The 20,625-nt window shown below is 51.1% G+C and overlaps 1 protein-coding gene across 2 annotated transcripts in view; it reads left to right on the forward strand.

Annotated features, from left to right (window-relative positions):
- The first annotated feature begins 2,587 nt into the window (after nucleotides 1-2,587).
- Nucleotides 2,588-20,625, forward strand: part of MAP2K1 (mitogen-activated protein kinase kinase 1) — a 70,057-nt gene continuing 52,019 nt past the window's right edge. Inside the window, exon 1 of one of the 2 annotated variants that reach the window (XM_062206180.1) lies at nucleotides 2,588-2,775. In XM_062206180.1, coding sequence (XP_062062164.1) covers nucleotides 2,696-2,775 — 80 coding nt within the window. In that variant the 5' untranslated portion in view covers nucleotides 2,588-2,695. The remainder of the gene's footprint in view (nucleotides 2,776-20,625) is intronic. The other variant, XM_062206181.1, reaches the window with a different exon arrangement.

A 20,625-nucleotide genomic window follows, 5' to 3' on the forward strand; every position in this document is an offset into this window, starting at 1 on the left:
TGGGATTCTCATTGGTGCCCATATCGGATGCCGGCACTACAGAGGCTTAATTTACTAAGCCACAGTGCTGGCCCTCATCATTCCTTTTTCAATTTTAATTTTTTAAAAATATTTTATTTATTTATTCATAAGGCAGAATTACAGAGAGAGAAGGAGAGGCAGAGAGAGAGAGAGAGTCTTCTTTTTTTTTTTCCCCCCAATTTTTTTTTTTTTTTTTTTTTGACAGGCAGAGTGGACAGTGAGAGAGAGAGACAGAGAGAAAGGTCCTCCTTTTCTGTTGGTTCACCCTCCAATGGCCGCCGCGGTAGGCGCGCTGCGGCCGGCGCACCGCGCTGATCTGATGGCAGGAGCCAGGTGCTTCTCCTGGTCTCCCATGGGGTGCAGGGCCCAAGCACTTGGGCCATAGAGAGAGAGTCTTCTATCCGCTGGTTCACTCCCTAGATGGCTGCATTGGTTGGAGCTGTGCCAATCTGAAGCCAGGAGCCAGGAGCTTCTTCCAGGTCTCCCACGAGGATACAGGGGCCCAAGCACTGGGGCCATCTTCTACTGCTTCCCCAGGCCACAGCAGAGAGCTGGATCGGAAGTGGAGCAGCTGGGTCTTGAACTGGCGTCCATATGGGACGCCGGCTTTACCCTCTACGCCACAGCACCAGCCCCTCAATTTTAATTTTTTAAAAGATTTATTTATTTGAAAGGCAGAGTTACAGACAGGGAGGGAGAGACAGAGATCTTCCATCTGATGGCTCATTGTCCAAATGGCCACAACGGCCAGGACTGGGTAGAGGAAGCCAGGAACCTGAGACTCCGTCGAGGTCTCTCCTGTGGGTGCAGAGGCTCAGAGACTTGGGCCATGTTCTCCTGCTTCCCAAGCACATTAGCAGGGAGGTGGGGTAGCTAGGACTTGAACCAGTGCTCATAAGCGATGCCAGTGTCTCAGGTGGCGGTTTAACCTACTGTGCTGCAATTCTGGCCCCCTATCTGTTCCCATATATTGAAAACTATAGGATTGGACGGAGGATACAAGCTAGGATACAAGCTAGGTAAAATCGAAAGTCTTGATGTCTACTGTACAACACAAGCATTCTATTGGCTAGAACTATACCTGCGATTTCTGTTAAAGAAGTGGAGCTTAGCTGCTTATCACACACACACAACTAGGTTAGATGACAGGTTAATTTGTTTCACTTCAGTAAGCGTTTTACTATCTATGTCCACCCCATACATTACATCCAAAATTTCAAATATGCACCAAAGTTATTAGAAAAAGGAAAACCCCGAGTCCACACGAATACCTCCAGTTCCAGTGTAACAGCACAAGGGCTGCTCCCTTCCCGGGTCTATAACTTCGTTCTCCCATCCGGACACCTGCTCCATCATGCCACATACACTTAGTTGTTGGGTCAGTCACCCTCTGTGCAACTGGCCTCTCATGGAAGCTTCCGTTCCTCGCCTCCTTGGGCTAGAGGACCGTGGAGGGCTGCCGCCCTGGCCTGCCAGCCGTTCCCACCGCCTCCGGGTTCTCAGCTTCCTCACCTGCCAGGTCACCAGGTGCACATGGTCCGACTTCCTTCTGCACACCTGATGTCTCTGGGATTGCATATTTTAGCAAGGAGAAGGGGAGGAGGAAGACTGTAAATTTCTGAATAAGGATTGTGGCCACTAAGTTCATTATTCATGTCTCATTTTTTCAGTAAGTTTTATAGAACTGGAATTATCGGATGCAAGAGGGTTTTTAAGGCTCTTTAAAAAATGATCAATCCGCTCTCCAAAACTGCTGCGCCGATCTACAGTTTCACAAGCACTGAGTACCCAGCTCCCCGTATTACTACAAAAAAACGACGCATAAATACATACGCCAGTTTGTTAGGGGCAAAGAGTCTGGAAAGTTTCCTGTTCTCGCATGCTGCTTCTCTCCTGCACACACGAAGGGGTCCTTTTCTCTATTTATTTTATTATTTCCTCTCCATCAACGTGGAGGCCCGGCGGGGCGCCAGTCTCCTCAGGCGAGGAAGGTCCCACGGCACCGGGCGCCTTCGAACACCTCGCCGCTCGCGGCAGACTCACATCGCCTTCCCCGTGGAGCCTCACGGCAGCAGAGGGCGCCATGGAGCCCGCGCAGAGCCCCGCCCCCAGGACAGCGCACCGCGTGACGCATTTCCGCGTCATCTGCCTCCGGGCCGTGCTCCCATTGGCTGTCGGCGAGGCGACGGGGGCGGAGCCGAGCGGGTGTGTGGCCAGCGCCGCAGCCCGGTTGGGGGCCAGGCTTCCCCCTTCTCCGCCCCTCCCCCGCCCTCCAGTCCCTCCCCGGGCGGCTGCGCGGAGCTGCTGGGAGCGCGGCGGCGGCGGCTGCACTTTCGCGGGCTGGGGCCGGCGCGGGGCTCGGGTGCGCTCGCGGCGGGGTTGTCGGCGCCTCGAGGGCTGGCTGGCGGAAGGGGAGAGGGAGGGACTCGCGGGCTGCAGAGCCTCTCCCTCGGCCCACTCCGCCCGCGCCGGCGGGGCAGCCCCCGGGCTCCCTGCGAGCCGAGCCGAGTCCCGGCCGGGTGGGGCGGGGGTCCGCCGACGGCGCTGCCGGCCCCTCGACTGCGAGCGGCCCGCGAGCGGAGCAGCCCCGGGTGCACGGCCCCGGCCCCGCGCAGCGGACGCAGGGCAGCGCCGAGGGAAGGAAGCGAGAGGGGCCGCCCTCCCCGACTCCGAAATGCCCAAGAAGAAGCCGACGCCCATCCAGCTGAACCCCGCGCCCGACGGCTCGGCGGTGAACGGCACCAGCTCGGCGGAGTGAGTGCGGGGCGGGCGGGCGGGCCGCGAGGCCCGGTGACTAAGCGCTGACTGGGCGCCTGACTCAGTCCGGCTGGCGGCCCCGGCCGCGCCGCTCTTCCCGAGGACCGGGCGCGGGGCCGCGCCCTCCCCCACCCCGGCGGTGGCCCGCCGTGGTGCTGGGGGTCCGGCCGGCGGGGCGTGGAGCCGCGTGCTGAGCTGCGTGCCTGACACCTGTGGGGCCGGCGGCTGCGCGGCGCGCGCGGGCGTGTGTCCACGCGGACTTCCCCCGGGCTTTCCCTGGCCGACTTCGGGGGCGCCCGGTCCCTGGCCTGCTTCCTGGGAACCGTCTTGCTCCAGGAAGGCAGCCGTCCTCGTCCTCATTCATTCAACAAACCGTCCCGTCACCCAGGTTACCTGCCCTGGCTTTGCCCCCTGAGCTTCAGACCCGCGGTGCTGCTCCGGATCTGCCCAGCAAACACTGAGCACCGATTTCATGAAGTCACCACCAGGCCTTTCGTGGGGGGTTGTGCCCCCACCCCGCCGCCGCCCCTTTGCTTGGAGCAGAAATGAACAGGGCAGGCTAGGTTCTTAATCTTTGACCTTAGACACTGGCTGGTGAAGGACCTTCTGCCCTTGGGTCATTTCTGCTTGTTCCCTTAGGTTTTCCCAGTCTGGGGGGGAGGGGGCCTGGGGCCTCGGTGCTGACCCCTGTATGGGTCACTAGGCCCCACCCTGTGGTGTGAGCCCAGCCAGGCTCAGACCCGCCCCCAACAGATGTTCCTGGGAAGGTCTCCCTGGAACAGGTCTGTCTGGCGTGGTGTTGTCTTGTACAGGTCCTTGTAGATTGCATCACAGAGGCTTGGATGAGTTTTAGTGTTTAGTAAGGGAGCCTGGAATCCCCCCGATCCTCCCCCAGCCCGGGGTGGGGGGACAAGGGATTCCTCAGTACTGCTCAGGACAAGGTCTGGCCCCTGTGTGTGTCCTGGCCTGATTATCATTTTCCTACTTGATTTGGAAATACCTGTTGTTCTGCTGTGGGGTAATTGCAATTCCCCAGTGGTATTCTTGCAGAAGGTAAGGAATTGCATTTAAAGAACAGAGCGAGATGAGGATAAGAAGAACTAGCCCGGAGATAGTGGCAGAAGAAATTTGGGGTGGGACTGGGAGGTGCTGAACAGTGGTTAAGAAGTTGGGCCGCACAGTCAGGCAAGGTTAGAAGCCTGGCTCTGTCACTTGTGGTTTTGCGACCTGTGACAGGTTTTTTTTTTTTCATAATTTATTTGCAAGGCAGAGTGACACAGAGATCTTCCATCCACTGGTTCATTCCTCAAATGCCTGCAACAGCCAGAGCTGGGCCAGGCCAAAGCCAGGAGCCAGGAGCTCCATCAAGATCTCCCATGTGGGTGACAGGGTCTCAGTACTTGAGTCAAAACCTGCCTCCTGGGTGCCCCAGCAGGAAGCTGGATCAGAAGCAGAGACAAGACTTGATCCCGGCCGGTGCTGCGGCTTAATAGGCTAATCCTCTGCCTTGCGGCGCCGACACACCATGTTCTAGTCCTGGTCGGGGCACCGGATTCTGTCCCGATTGCCCCTCTTCCAGGCCAGCTCTCTGCTGTGGCCAGGAGTGCAGTAGAGGATGGCCCAAGTGCTTGGGCCCTGCACCCTGTGGGAGACCAGGATAAGCACCTGGCTCCTGCCTTCAGATCAGCGCGGTGCGCCAGCCGCAGTGCCTTGGCCACGGCGGCCATTGGAGGGTGAACCAACGGCAAAAGGGAGACCTTTCTCTCTGTCTCTCACTGTCCACTCTGCCTGTCAAACAAAACAAAACAAAACTTGATCCCAAGCACTCCCCGTATGGGATGTGGGAATCCCAAGCAGCTTAACCTGCTGCACCACAAACCCAGCCTTTGGGATAAGTGTTTCAGTCTTTGTAGGGGTTAGATTTATTTATTTATTTATTTTTAAGATTTATTTATTTGAAAGAGTTAAACGGATCTTTCATCTGCTGGTTCACTCCCCAATTGGCCACAACGGCCAGAGCTGCGCTGATCTGAAGCCAGGAGCATCTTCCGGATCTCTGATGTGGGTGCAGGAGCCCAAGGACTCAGGCCATCTTCCACTGTTTTCCCAGGCCACAGCAGAGAGCTGGATGGGAAGTGGAGCAGCTGGGTCTCGAACCAGCGCCCTTATGGGATGCCGGCACTGCAGATGGCGGCTTAACCTGCTACTCCACAGCACCAGCCTAGATTTAGTTTTTTATCTGCAAAAAATGAGCTTACCCTACTTAGGGCAGTAGTGCAGACCAGCTGAGCTAGTGCACGGTAACCGTGCAGAAACGCTGGCTGCTGGTGGCGCTTCCTTTGGTGGATGTAGGAAGGCTGAAGAAGCTGGAGGTAATTTTTGTTGTGGTGTTGGATATTTGTATCTTTCTGTAATTTGGATGTATTTATTTATTTGAAAGAGTTACAGAGAGAGAGGGAGAGAGAGAAGGGTTTACTCCCTAAATGGCTGAAACGGCCAGTGCGGGCCCAGGCAGATGCCAGGAGCTTCCTCCAGGTCTCCCATGTGGGTGAAGGGGTCCAAGGGCCCAGCTGTCTTCCGCTGCTTTCCCAGGTGCATTAGCAGGAAGTAGATCAGAAGTGGAGCAGCCGGGACTTCAGCCGGCGCCCAGATGGGATGCTAGCGTCAGAGGTGGCCGCTTGCCCTGGTATGCCACGGCGCTGGCCTTGGCGGTGTGTGTTAAGGCACTGTCGCTTCTGGACAAACAGCCCTCCCCAGCTCCTCCGTCTCCATGCCGTCTGCGTGCACCTCCATGACTATTGGCTGTGTGACCTTAGGAGGCTGCTTGAGACCAGCTGGGACTGTTCCCCCACATCACTAGCCTGATGAGGGGAGGCTCTGCACAGCTTTGCATCTCACCCCTCAGAGCGCTCCTAGGCCCTGACTTGGGGAGCAAGCAGGAGGAAACTCTGCTCTCATGATTTCTGTGATGAGACCAGGACATCATTTTGCACATCAGACAGTGTGGACTACAGGAGAAAAAAATGAAGAGCTCCTCCTTCTGAATCAGCAAGGATGCTTTTCTCTGGTGCCTGGGGTTATCTCTAATATGCTCATGCGTGGATTTCAGAAGACTTGTTTTGCAGGAAAGTTTGATCTTTTAGTTTCATTTTCCTTGAATCTTTTGATGTACCCTTGTAAGTTCCCCATTCAGACATGGAGCTGGGCAATGTGGGACCTGAAATGCATGCAGTTCTGAAAGTGCTCTTTTAAAGAAAAAGAATACAAACGTACTTTTTACAAACGTTGCCAAAACACATAAGCTAGGGGCCTATGTGTTACAATGAAATAAATTGAAGCAAGACCATGTCTCTTTTTAAAATGTTTTTCTGGGCAGGTGTTTGGCACAGTGGCCAGGAGCTTGGGATACCTGCATCCCATGTCAGTGTGCTTGGGTTTAAGTCCAGCTCCATTCCACACTCCAGCCTCCTGCTCATGGGCACCCTGGGAGGCAGCAGTGACGGCTCAAGGAGCTGGGTCCCTGTCACCCCTGTGGGACACCCAGATGGAGTTCTGGGTTCCTGGGTTTGTGGGGTGAACCAGCAAATGGGTCTCTGTGTGTCTTTATATTTCCAAGAAATAAAAAAAGGAAAGTTTTTGACACCAGCGTTGTGGCCCAGTGGGTTAAGCCACCGCTTGCAATGCCAGCATCCCATATGAGTGCCACTTCCAGTCCTGGCTGCTGCACTTCCAGTCCAGCTCCCTGCTAATGCACCTGGGAAAACAGCAGGAAACAGGAGACCTGGATAGAGTTTCTGGATTCTGGTTTTGACCTGGCCCAGCCCTGAACGTTGTGGCCATTTGGGGAGTGAGCCAGTGAATGGAAGATTGTGTGTGTGTGTATCCATCTCTTTGTAACTTTGCCTTTCAAATAAATAAAATAAACCTGTTTTAAAAAGGTTTGTAGTTAAACTAAAATCCCAGCTCCTTAGATTGAGCTCTGAGACCCCGAGTGCTCTGCCTGCCATGACACCTCTGCCCCCTTCATTAACCTCATTTCCTCTCCTCCTCTCTTCCTCCACACTGGTCCTCTTTCACTTCCTCCTTGGGTGGTCCTTACTCCCTTCAGGTCCTTGCACATGTCTGGGATGAGTCATCCCTCCTTTCCCCTGGTTAGGGAAGCAGCAGCCTTGGCTCCTTTGCTTAGTCATTCCTCAGAAGTGCTCACTGACCCCTCACCCAAGGTAGAGCCCTGTCTCTCCCTCACCTGATTCTCTCTCTCTCTTCTTTTTTAAGATTATTTATTTGAAAGGTAGTTAGAAGGAGAGAGAGAGGTCTTCCATCTGCTGATTCATTCCCCAGATGGCTGCAGCTGCCAGAGCTGGGCTGACCCGAAGCAGGAGCCAGGAGCTTCCTGGTCTCCCATGTGGATTCAGGGACGCAGGCACTTGGGCCACCTTCTGCTGCTTTCACAGGCACATTAGCAGGGAGCTGGATGGGAAATGGAGCAGCCGGGACTCAAACCTGCCCCATATGAGCTGCTGGCGCTGCAGGTGGTGGCTTTACCTTCTGTGCTGGTACTGTTGTTATCTCTTGTACTTCGTACACTTTAAGCCTATGACTACCTTTCTTTTGGTTTCCTTTTTTTTTTTTTTTTTAAAGATTTATTTATTTATTTGAAAGGCAGAGTTACAGAGAGGCAGAGGCAGGGAGAGGTCTTCCATCTGCTGGTTCACTCCCCAAATGGCCACAACGGCCAGAGCTGGGCTGATCTGAAGCCAAGAGCCACGAGCTTCAATATGGGTCTCCCATGTGGGTGGCAGGGGCCTAAACACTAAGGCCACCTTTTACTGCTTTCCCAGGCCATAGCAAGGAACTGGATCAGAAGTGGAGCAGCCAGGACTTGAACTGGTGCCCATATGGGATGCTGGCCCTGTAGGCGGTAGCTTCACACGCTACGCCACAGTGCTGGCCCCTGGCTCACTGTTTTATAAAAGCACCTAGAATAGTACCTGGCATGTAATAGACACACAGATATTTGTTGAATTAATCAGTGGTTGGATGACATTTCTAATTGTACAGTGTGTTTAATGAAACTTTCTGGGGCTTTTCATCGTTTTTGTATTTTCCCCTTTGCTGTATTACCCTTCTTCCACAGGCACCCACTCACCTGCTCTAGGGTCTTTAATATGTGGCTTTGTAGTACAGCCCTTGGGTGTGTGAGCCCCTGGCAGGGAGATATCCTTGCTTCATGTGTTTCTGAGCTTAGGGTACTAAGCGCTGTCAACTAGGTTACGTTGAGATAGTTGTCCGCTAGGTTGAGTTGAGGTAGTGACCAGCCACCAGATTTCAGGGGTTCCCTGCTTCCAGCCCTACAGGATGTCTTGGAGGTTGGAGTCCTTCAGAGACAGGCAGGAGGCGCCGGGTCAGATGCTTGCTTCTGTGCAGAGGGAGACTGTGAGTCACATCCAGACTCAAGTTTTTGCATAGAGGTGACCCGTGTCACCTTTGCTCCCATTTCATCTGGTGAAAGCAAGTCACATGGCCACGGGCCCTTATGGGAAGCAGGAGGTCCAGGTGGATTTGAACAGGAGCAGTAACCGTCCCAGCAATTTTACCAGTTCTTCTCCCTCTCCTCCCCCCCCTCCTCCCCTTCCTTCCCCTCCCTCTCTCCTTTCGTCCCTTCCTTCCTTTTTTAACCAAATCCTGTGTTTTTGAGCTCTCTCTCACTGCTGTGTGTGCGTCCGGTTTGTTCTTTCTCTGGGTGCGGAGCAGCCATCGTGTGCAGCTCCACGTTTCACTTGCTGTCCGTCATCTCTGTTCCCAGCCCCTTGCTGCCTCCAGCAGAGCCACCGTGGCCATCCTTGTGCGCGTTTCCTGTGGAGTGGACTCAGAAGTGAGACTGCCGGGTCTTAGGGGACCTTGCCTCTCCTTCCAGGGTGAGGCTTGTTCTTCTTCTCTACTCAGAACGAGGCTTTCGGTCTCCATGAAGGGAAGGCTGAGCCCTGAGAGGAAATCCCAGTAGAGACGCAGGGCTATTGCACCTTAGGGCAGTGCTTTGCGCTTTCTGGCTCTTGGTTTCCTTATTTGTGACATGGGGCTGGTTTACAGGTTTACCTGGTCGGCTTACAAGGCCCCGCCCTGTGAGACTGCTCTGTGCCCCTCACCCTCTCGCTGCAGCCACACTGCCTGCTGTTGCACAGTAGGTCTGTACGCAGGCCCACCCTGGAACTTTCGCTAAGCTGTTCCCTCTGCCCAGAGTCACTTCCCCCAAGCCTCTGGAGTGGCTTCCTCACTTCCTTCAGCCCTGTGCAGGGCTGTGTCCTGTGTGGAGGCCGTCCTTGGTCGCGCTGTGCCCTGGGGCACTGCTGTCCTTCTCTGCCACTGTATTGGTAGCACTGACAATTAACTGGTGTTGCGTAGCGTATAAATACTTATCTGTTGTCCCCACTCTCTCCCGAAAAATAAACTTCACACTGCTTGGGGCTTTGCTTTGTTCGGTGCTCAGTGTGTAGAATGGGATCTGGCACATAGTAGGTACTCAATAGATACCTGTTGATGAAATGAACAATTAATTCCTCTCTCCAAGGAGTACTGTGCAGATTCTGTGAGATAACGTATATAAAAGTGCTTTGAAGGCCATGGCACTGAGTAAACTTAGGAGGATTCATTGCCTTGCTTTGGTGGTGTCACAGTTTTGTGTTTTATGTGACCCTGCAGCACTCAGACTGAAATACTGCATTCGGAGCAGAGTTGCTTGCATCAGCAGTTGGGCCTCCTTTGTGAGGGACGCACGGATCTTGGAGTGGGAAGGTCCTTGAGGAAGGGGACAGAAAGCTTGAGACAGGTGGGTGTGCTTCTTGGGGGTCTCTCCTGGCTGCGATGAGCACTGTGGTACCCAGGGGCTTGTGAAGTACACTGCTTAGCACTGCTTTTGTAGTTTGTATCCCTTGGGCCCTTGATGCAGTCAGCCGTAGTGGTGCTGTCTTCAGAGCGGGTGCGGCTGCAAAGCTGGGCCTGCTGAGGCCCACGTCCTCCCCAAGAAGCTTGGTGCTGTTGTTGCCACGGGCACAGAATTGGCAAAGAGATTCGAAAAGATGACTTGGCGCGTGGCAAGGAGATGTGTGGAGCTCTGGTCTGGACATGGACATTTTCAGAATTCCGTTTCCACCCCAGTCTGCACCTTTGAAAGAAGGGGAGAGGACGCAATAGTAGACTAGTTGCTTGCCTGACCTTGCCTGTCTACCTTGATTTTTTCTTTCCTGTTTTACCTGCTCTAGTCCACACTGAGTGACCCCTTAACTTCCTCCTCACCATCCCGCCCCACCCCCATGCTGCTTCCTGCCCGTCTGCTCCTGTGATTTCCTGTGTCTGGAATGTCCTCGTTCGCTCTGTGGGGTGGTCTTTTTGTTTTCTGTTTGCCACCCTGCTCTAGCGTCTGGGAGGGCAGAGACCATGCCTGTCTCTTGCACAGACTCCCCGGTGTCTAGCATAGTTCCTGGAGGGAATGAGTACTACGGTCCTTGAAGCCCCAGCCTGATGCTCATCTCCCACGTCCTGGCCCTTTCTGAATGACCCCATGCTGTGCTTGGTGTGACATCACTTAGTCACATCTCTTCTTTTGAGCCTAGTTGTCCTCATAAGGAAGGTAAGGTTGGCAAAATGGCACAGCTGTAAGGGAAGTGGCCGAGTGAGCCTCATCCGAAATATTGCCTAAAAACGCCCATTGCAGTCTCTGGCGTGCTGTCCAGGCCAAGTGTCGACGCTGATGCCAGCTTTTGACTTCTCTAAAAGCTTAATTTTTTTTTTTTTAAAGAGATCTATTTATTTGAAAGGCAGAATTAAAGAGAAGGAGAGTCACTCTGTTCATTCACTCACCAGATGGCTGCGATGGCCAGGGCTGGGCCAGGCTGGAGGCCAGGCCTGGAACTCCGTCTAGATCTCCAAGGTGGGTGGTAGGGGCCCAACTTGGGCCATCTTCCGCTGCGTACTAGGTGCATTAGCGGGGAGCTGGGTTGGAAGTGGAGCAGCTGAGACTCAAACCAGTGCTCATTTGGATGCTGGCATCACAGGTGGCAGCTTGATCCACTGTGCCACGATACCAGCCCCTCTTTTGTCCTTAATATTGATAAATCCTGTTGATTTGGACACTTAATATGCTGTCTGCCCTTCAAAATCTAGCCCAAACTTGCATCTAATCAAGCCTTTGAAGCCTTACTTCCTGTTTACAGCAAATGCATGGACAATTTAATGACACCAGGAGGAAATAATCAGACAGATTCAGGATGTGGAACATTGTCTGATAAAAAGCCAGAGTCGTGGAGAGCAGTGTTCTAGAAGGCAGGGCTGAGGAGACATGCCCGTCAGATGTACCATGAGTCTCAGTCGCGCACTGGATCAAAAAATGAAAGTCGGCAGGGGCGTTGGAGTGCAGTGGGTTCCGCTGCTGTTTGAGACACCTGTATCCCATATTGGAGTCTGCCTCTGCTTCTGGCTAACATGCATTTGAGGCAGCAGGTGATGGCCCAAGTGGTTGGGCCCCTGCCACCCACATGGCTGGTCCAGCTGTTATGGCCATTTGGGGAGTGAACCAGTGGGTGGAAAATCTCTCTCTCCCTCTCCCTCTGCCTTTCAAATAGATATAGATAAAACTTGGGGGGGGGGGAGGGGAAGTTGTAAAATGCCTTCTTGGGACAGTTGGAAATTAAACAAGTATGAATATTAAATGTTTAGATTAATAATGGTTCTGTCTCTGAAATGTGGTTCTGTGAGAGGGCCCAGACTCCTAAAATTGTGCAGAGATAACACCTTTGCTCCCATTTCACTGGTGAACGCAAATCTCAAGGCCACGCTGTCCTGCAAAGGCCAAGGGCCTCTGATGACCTTTGCTTTGTCTCTCAGTCCCTGGTCCCACTGTCCCCGTGCTGGTGCAGGGTGGGAGTATCCAAACAGAAGCAGTGACCATCCTAACAGTTTCTCAAGAAAAAGAAATACCATGTTTTTCAGCTCTGTGTAGGAGATTCTGTAGGAGAACTTGTATTCATGCATGAAGCTTGTGTTGAAACGGTTCAGGAAAAACAATCCACACCACACACAGTGGATAAAGCAGATGGGGCAGAATGTTCTCAGTTACTTTGTTGGTTAGTTATGGGTTTCACTGCTTTGTTCTATTTTTTTTTTTCCTCTGAAAATATTCCAAAGTTGTATCCCACTACATGCAATCTCACTTTTTCATGAATCACATTTTAGTACCTTATACATGAACCTTATAGTTTGTTAGTCACTAAATACACTGTGGGTTCCTCTTTTTCCTTAACTGGGTTGTTAGGGAATGTCTTACCTGTTTGGACCTGGCGGTCATGGTTGGTGGGTGGCGCCCTCCTCGGAGGTGGCGGTGGTTGCCACTGCAGCCACCTGAGGCAAGCCCGAGGAGCATGTCTAGGGCCCCGGTTTTGTTTCTGGTTCTTCCAGAAACAGCCAAGTTTGAAAAGCTGTCCTGGTCTCTCCCTGCCTCTTCGTTGTATTTTGACTTCATGTCCTGTGTCCCAGTTTTTCTTCCCCGAAGCCCAGGGGAGCTGGTGAGGCTCACCTGTTTGCCAAGTCAACTCCTCTTGGGATGAATGGTATTTTGTTTTAAAACAGCAGGTGTCCTGTGACTCCTGGTGTAGGGCCAACTTCTAAAAATGCTGATCCTGCCTCTTTGATATCAGAAAAGGGGTCAGGTTAAGAAAAGGTCACACCAGGGCTGAGGAAAAAGTGGACAAGGTAGGGGGCGGGAAGGGGTGTGCTCCCCAGGCGCTGTGGCGTGCTGGGTTAAGCCTCTGCCTGCACCTGAGGTGCTGGCATCTTATATGGGAGTCCAGTCCCTGCTGCTCCACTTCCAATCCAGTACCCTGCTAGTAGCCTGGGAAAGCAGTGGAAGATGGCTGGCCCAAGTACTTGGGCTCCTGGCTTCAGCCTGGCCCAGCCCGGCCCAGCCCTGGCCATTGCGGCGATTTGGGGAGTGAACCCACGGCTGGAAGATCTTAACTCTGACTTTCAAATGAATAAATAAATAAATAAATAAATTTTTTTAAAAAAAAGTGGACAAGAGTTAAGTGACCTCTATTCTCTTTTTTTTTTTTTGAATAATTGCCTGATTAAGGACACCTAAAAATCCTGAATGTATAAACACCTTTTAAAGAAAGAACCTAAAGTTCTCCAGGTTCTGTTTGTGTGCTCCCTAGTATACATTTTTAAATAGTTGAGATCAGTTGACCTACACAGGGGCGGTGTAATCCTCACACTTGTCATTTTTATTGGCTGTCGAGTGGAGTTGGATAGGATTTGGCTAAGCAAATGATACTTTGCTGATTATTTAGATGGCTTCCAGGTTTTTATTATTTAATGATACTCCTGTAAATGTTATTGAGCCAGTTCATTCTGCTTTTAGCTGGATTCATTCACCTAACCAGGGGCGTTAGACCCTGTCACATTTACCTGTGTATTTCAACTGTTTCCTCAAGCCTTGCTTTATATTAGTGTTTTGAATATTTAATAGACATTCAGGGGCTCCTTTCCTTTTTCAGCTGTGTTTTTGAATTGGGGTTCTTCTCTATGTTTCAATAATTCGGTGTGAACTAGTACTTGCTGAGCACCTACTGAACGTAAGTCACGGTTCTGGAGCCGCAGTAGTGACTCAAGGATGAGTCGGATTCTCTGCGTCACTGAGGATCTTAAAAGCCAGCATAGGCAGAGAGGGGGAGGTTGTGAGGGCACAGGAGGAGGAGACAGTGACTGCAAAGTAGGCAGACTGCCCCACAAGAAGGGGTACAATGCAGGCACTGTCTGAGCCCATTCAGAGGAGGGAGGGCGCCCGCCCCGTGGCGAGATTAGAGCGCCTCTCCGGAGGAGATGACACTTGAACTGGGTTTTGAGGGATGGCTAGGATTTCCACGGGAATGGGAGGCGTGGCAGGAAGAGCACACAGGATGAGAGGCTTCGCATAAGTGGGAAAGCTTGGGATGTGTGAAGAGCCAGCCAGCAGCACGCCTGGTGCATGGGTGCAGGTGGCCAGAGATGAAGCTGGAGAGGTGGGTGAGACGGTTCTGTGGCAGCAGGCGGAACATGCCGAGTGGTCACAACTTTTCTTCCCTTGGGGCTGTGTTTGTCGATCCTTAGAGTTTTTATGTGGTTTGTGTTTTGAAATTTTATTGTGACTCTTGCATTGTCCAACTGTGCTTTATTTTGTAGTAAGTTACTTTTTTCACCTCCTAAATCATGGGTGTTGTATGGGATAGACCACTTTCCATGAGTGTTTAGACATTTACACAACTAGCACCGAATTCTTCTAGTCTTTCCTCTTCCTTGTGTGGTTGTCTTTGTCCCATCTGGAAGTAGTGTATTTGGTGTGGGGTATAGATATGAGCTAATTTTTTTGCCACAACAAGTTCTCTGAGATCCTAACTGAAGTTTATTAAATATGGTTTACTTATCCACCTGCTGTATTTTTAGATTTACCTTGATCTTTATGGTATTTGATCTCTATTTCTAACTTTTTTTTTTAACCCCTCTATGTAGTTTTGATAGTCATATCATTTAGAAAGGATATCTGATTTAATGTCTTCCTCTTTTTCTCCTGATGTGGTTTCTCCTGAAATAATTCTTTTGGGTCCTGAGTTAGTATTTCAGACACTTCCCATTTTGGTGCTGTTGTGAGTGGACGTTTTTAGATTTTATTTTCCATCTTGATCATGGTTTGATTTATATGAATTGTTAAACCCATTTATATTTGGTAGCTTTTTGGCCATATGTATGCACTTCTACATTCAAAAGTGTCATCTGCAAAACCTCTTTTTCCTTCTAGCACATTCTGTTTGTCGGTTGTCTCATCCCTCTCATCCCCGTTGCCCTCAGTGGACATTCTTGTGTCTCAGGGGACCACTGTTATATCCCAGGAAGTTTCCCAGGGTCCTTCTGGGCTTTTGTGTTCCTTCCAAGGGGCCATGAAAATAGGGAGCAGCTGCCCAGCCTCACAGAAGCAGAGCTGGTCAGAGCTGGATGGGGCCTTCCGGTCCTCTCTGCCTGCTGTTCACCGGGGAGATGAGAAAACCAGGCCCAGTGGGGGAAGGCACTTGCTGGAGCTCCCACTGCTGGAGTGGAAGGAGGTGGCTGAGCCTTTATCCCAGCTTATTTTTTTATGTGTGTGTGCGATGTGTTTTCACTCGAGAAACTTATCATTTGAAAAATTCCCAGGAATATCCAGTATGGCATTTTGGTAGTTTTATTCAGTACCCTAAAAAAAAATAAACAAATAAAAAAGTGTCCAAATAGTTATCCAAAGCCCTGGAAGAGTTCTCCCTGCGTGTCACCACTCTCCAAGGTAGCCCAGGGAGAGAGGAGAAGGAAGCGGGAGGAAGGGTATTTTCGTCCCCGATCCTTAGGAGGAGCTCCTATTTTTAAGCTGGGTAATGTTAGTTTTAAAAGCAGCGGTTTTCAGAATAACCACAGACAAAAGTCCCCTTGAAATGAACGTCTTTCTGGAATTGACCTATTTTGGGTTTAAGTGTTACCAAAAAGGGTTCAGAATCTCGGACGCCCTTAAGTGTATTTACTTTTCAAGCAAAGTGGAACAGTTGAGTTGAGTCAGTCATCTATACTGGCTCCAGATTCGGGTTAAATCTTGGACTCTCAGGACTGTAGGGAGAGGATAGGACTCACTAGCCCCTCATTGTTGTCCCTGCATGGTTTGTTGGGATCCAGGCTAATTCTGTTTCCGTTTTTTCCCTTCTTTTGAATTACAACTTACATACCCAGATCAGTTTTAACAAGTTAGATCAGGCCCTCATCACAGTGAGGAGTCCAGAATGACCCTGTTGGGGGAGGCACCAGGAATTCCACGCCCACTGGGGCCTTTTGTGTTGAGGCTTACTGAAATCCAGACTGAAATGATATGCTCCCTCCTGCCTCCTGGAGTCTGTGGAATGATGGGAGCCACCAGCAATTGTTCAGTAGAAAACGTATCCTTCTTATCTTCGGCACACTCTGTGTCCACTGATAAGTCCTGGCCATTGGAGCCGGGGTAGGTTCCATTCACTAAGGGAAAGGCCGGTGGAATCCTTGGGAGAGGCTCGTTAATGTGTGGCCTGAGTTGAGATTCCAACTTTTATCATTTTACTGGAACAGTCCTTCCAAAGCCTGGTCCCCTCTGCCTTGCTTTATTTTGGTCACTGAGCCAATCAGTGCTGGGTTAGTACGCAGCATAGCTTGCTGCAATTTTGTTTCTGAGGGTTCTAAATCATTGGGCAATTATTAAAAAAAAAAAAAAAAACAACCACACAAAGTATTTCCAATTAAAAAAAAAAAAAGCTGTAAAGGGTTTATTGGGGGCAGTCAAGGGGAGAGTTAGTGTGGAAAGTACCAGAAACCACCAACAGGTGTTCTGGTTGCACGGAACAAACTCAGCTTGATCTGCAGTCACGGGGAAGGTTTGTGAATTCCTGAATGACGGGTGAGGTGGAAGGGACACGGGTGAGCGGAAATCAGCGGTTCCGGAGGCACAGAGCACTTGTGTTGCTGGAAGCTTGCCCAGGACGGACGACCTGGAACAATTCCTGAGCAAGCTGCTTTCTTGACAGACAAAGCCGCATCTGTGGCTGCCTCCTTAGGAGCCCAGCTTTTAACCTGAAACAGAATAAAAATGGACGCTAATTCAGGGAAGTGGAACTGATTCCTAAGGGACATCATAAGAGAAAAAAGAGCTCCTGGTTGCTGAAGATCTTTCTGTCTCTTTACATCCATTATCTCAAATTTGCACCAAAATTGTGCAAGAAAGCTCCGTATCCTGTTGTCCTGAGATTGTGCAGCTAGCAAGCGGGGGAGCGAAGTTTAGAATCCAGGTCTGTCCTCTCCTTACGCGAGCTTTGTCCACGCTGCCCTCCCTGGACAGTGTGAAACGCTGTGTTTTCCAGAACTGTAGCCTCTGGCTACCCACGGCTGCTTGTATTTAAATGAATTTAATTCAACTATAGTTTAAAAGCCAGTCCTGAGTTGCACTAACCACATGTGGAAGGTGCGGCAGCCACGGGCAGGCAGCGGTCCCCCTGTTGCACAGCACAGGGTGGAATGCTTCTGTCACTGCACTGTCACAGCACTGTCAGTGCTGGTGCTGGGTGTCAGTTCCTATGACCCTTTTAATTAATTAAGTTTTATTTTATTTTGTAAAGGAAAAAATGGACAGAGAAAGAAGTAACTTGTTCACTATGCGTCTCATTAGTGCAGACCTTTGGACTGGCTGGCTGGTGGATTTTCCCATTCCTCACACTCTCCCTTAGAAACAAAAAGAATGGAGAGGTTCAAAAGGAGTGACTCCTACTCCCCCAGCTTTGCCCAGCCTTTAGACTAGATTTCTTTCTCCCAAGGCATGTGTTTTCCCAGGGTCAAAGGGCATGTCCGGATTAGTTTCTCCCAAGGAAATGAGAGATGTTTGTTGGAAAAGAAATTCCATGCTTAACATATGAAATGCCATTTAGATTCCCTCTGACTCCTTTCCGGCCTTCCTACCAAGCACTTTGTAATTGAACTTGCAGCTGCTAACCATTTGTCTTCCAAACAAGACCAACTTCAAAACCATTCCAGTGACCGAGGTATGTATACTTGGCAAACAGCTGCCCATTATTTGCTGCTGATTCAGATGGCATTTGTGTTAAATCGATTTAGGTGATAGTCAAAATTACAGTAGATTTCTAACTTGTGTGTTATGATTGAAATGTTTTAATAGTCATTGAACTGAAACTTAGTATATACCTAATATACCCAGGCACTGGATTTCAAGATGAACTGAAAGAACTTTTGCTGAAAATTGAAAAAGATGCAGACATTGTAGACAAGTTGAATGCATTTTAAATCCTCATTTGAGTTACATTGCTGGTAGTTATTTGCCATCCATATGGCTACTTACTTAGTCTTGGAATTCAATTAGTTTTGGTTTCGATCACAGCTCTGAAGTAAAGTGAAGAATCATGTGCGAATGTCCTTGCAGTAGCTGCTATTAGAGACATTTAAATTATACACTCCAGTGTCTAAATGGCAGTCTAAAGACTGTGTGTGTGCTTGGGTTATGGGCGTGTGGGAGCAGAAAGGAGGCATTGTACTGCGGTGGTATTTTTAGGAAGCCTAAATGTGATGTTAGATTTCAGTATAACTAGCAGACTCATGGTTTATAAAGTTGTCTTTCAGAAACTGGGAAGTTAAAATTCTGGGTTCCTTTTTAAAGAAATGTTACAGCCATGTGCATGGGTCTGCACAGAGGCAGTGAAAGATGGAGGACTGGAATGAGGGCAAGGTGCTCAGGAGTGTGCCTGTTTTCCCTGCGAGCAGCTGGAGAGGGGTCCCCGGGAGCCCTGACATCCAGACCACGTAGTGGGGGAGCAGAGCCTTTGGAGAACTCCATGGGTTTTTAAAATATTTATTTATTTCAGATTTATTTATTTGAAAAACAAAGGCAGAATGAGGGAGAGAGAGGTCTTCCATCTGCTGGCTCATTCCCCAACCTGCCGCAACGGCCAGAGCTGAGCCTGTCCAAAGCCAGGAGGCAGGAGCTTCCTCTGGATTTCCCACATGGCTGCAGGGGCCCAAGCATTTGAGCCATGTTCTGCTTTTTCAGGCCATAGCAGAGAGCTGGATTGCAAGTGGAGTACCCATATGGGATGTTGCCACTGCAGGCGGCAACTTTACCCGCTGCATCACAGTGCTGGCCCCTTTAAGATTTATTTATACGAAAGGCAGAGTGATAGGGAGATCTCTCCCATTTGCTGATTCTCCCTTGCATGCCAGCAACAACTTGGGTCATCCTCTGCTGCCTTCCCAGGTGTTTCGTAGGGAGATGGAGTGGAAATGGAGGAACCAGGCCTGGGACCTCTCCACTGAGCCACACTGCCTGTCCTTTCCTGCGGTGTTTTGTAAAGCAGTTGGGAATAGGCTCCAGGCTGACCTGAGTAGGCTGGCTGCTCACCCCTCGATGCAATAAAAGCCCAGCTTCCCCATCACGTGTTGAGTGACAGCTTCTACAGTTTTATTTGAAGCCAGAGTCCAGCCTCGCTTTCAGAAGTATCCGAAAGTCTCCAGGCTTTGGTGCTCCTCGTGCAGAATCAGAGTGTGAGAGCCCAGCCCTTGCCTGGTGAAGCTGCTCACCTGCCAAGGACTGCCTGCGCCTCAGTTGCTTCTGTGCAGAGGGGCTGGTGGTCGTGGCGTCCTCCAGCTCAGGGTGTGTACACAGGCTGCACACTGTGGTGCCGGTCCCCACCCAGCATACTTCAGCTCTAAGTGGATGAACGTCAAGTAGAGTCAATTCAGTTGCAGAAAGGAATCGTAGAGGTTTTCTGTGCAATCCTATCTTTTGGCGAAGAAAGAATCCAGAACAATGAAGGAGGGTCCAGAGAAGTTGGCCGTGTCGCACAGCAGTGACATTTTGAATTGTGTGACTGGTGAGGAGCAGTCTGAGGGCTCTGCCCCACAGCAGGGCAGTGGTGGAGCCAGCAAGCTCGGGTCTGAACTGTGACTCTGCGTCTTCACAGGTGTAAAATGGGCCTCACGCGGACCAGCAGGAAGGATCCATAGACACTCCCTGTGTTAACCGCTGGTTAGGATCAAAGGACTGGTAAATACCCAGGTGCCTTCTGATAGAAAAATTCTTGCCTCCCAGAGCACGTGCAGAGTTGGCTCTCCGGCTCTTCTGGAACAAGGACTCAGGGAACAGGAGTCTGCAGCGGGTGCCCAGGAAACCCCTTGCACCAGTAGTATATCCTAGTGTAGGCTCCTCGCAGCCCTTCTGGGCCACCGGTGGCCTGACCTGCACCACCCAGGAAGCTCAGCTGTCTCTCGGAGTTTAAGAGGATTTCCAAGGCTCTGTGTGTGTAGGGGAGGGTGTGCTTGGGGAGGTTCAGTTGTTGGGCTTTGTGGCCTAGCTGGAAGGTGACACTCCCTTCCTGTGGCTGAAGCCAGATTTGGGGATCAGCCAAGGCTCACCCAGCCGTCTTCCCCAGTGGGCCCTGGCCTCCACCTTGGGTGTATTGAAGCCCAGTTCTCGGGTGGAAGCCCCCGTAACTCCCTCACAGACCCTTCCTCCAGCCCACGACCGGCAGTGCTCTCTGCATGGCCTGCCACACTTAGACTGCTGGCCTGACCCCTGTCCAGTTGGGCTGGTCGTGGGGAAGCCTGGGACTGGGTCTTCCTCTTCCTGTCCCTCAGTGCATAGGGTGTTCCCTGGCATCTGGTTTGGTAAAGTTGAATGACTCAGCAAGCCGTGAGCTGGCAGAAAGAGCAGGGTGGGGGTGGGGGTGGGGATGGGGATGGACAGAAGACCCTGTCTCCCAGGGCAGGGCTCGCTGATCCCTATGAAGTGTGGCTGGGCCTTTGTCAGTGGTTGATGATTTTCCATTTATAACATCTTGGGTGTGGAAGGGCCTCCATGTTGTGGTCATCATGGCATGTATTCTGTGAAGCTCTGTTGTTCATTGTTTTTCTGTCCATTTACTTTCTCACTCAGCCCCATGGGGCACGGGGGGCGATTGCTACCTCTGCTTTATGAATGAGGAAATGAGTTCTGGCTGAAGGGCCTGTGCCTGTCTCACAGGCAGCTTAGCGACTCCACAGGCCTCTGCGCTGCCTTCCCGGCCCAGAGGGGAAGCACATGGGGAACATCTATGGTGGTGCCGTGGTGCCTGTTCTGGGCAGTGCCCGCAGCCCCAGGGTTCAGGGCTGTGTGCAGGCGGAGCTCCGCACTGATCCCCAGCAGACGCTCGCTCGGTGATGGATATGTGACACCGGTGGTTGAATTGCCACAGCACCTGCTGGCTTTTCACACGCCCCCCTCTCGCCTCTCCTGGGACT

This window comes from Lepus europaeus, chromosome 11, assembly GCF_033115175.1.
Source record: "Lepus europaeus isolate LE1 chromosome 11, mLepTim1.pri, whole genome shotgun sequence".
In the NCBI taxonomy this organism is placed as follows: Eukaryota; Metazoa; Chordata; class Mammalia; order Lagomorpha; family Leporidae; genus Lepus; species Lepus europaeus.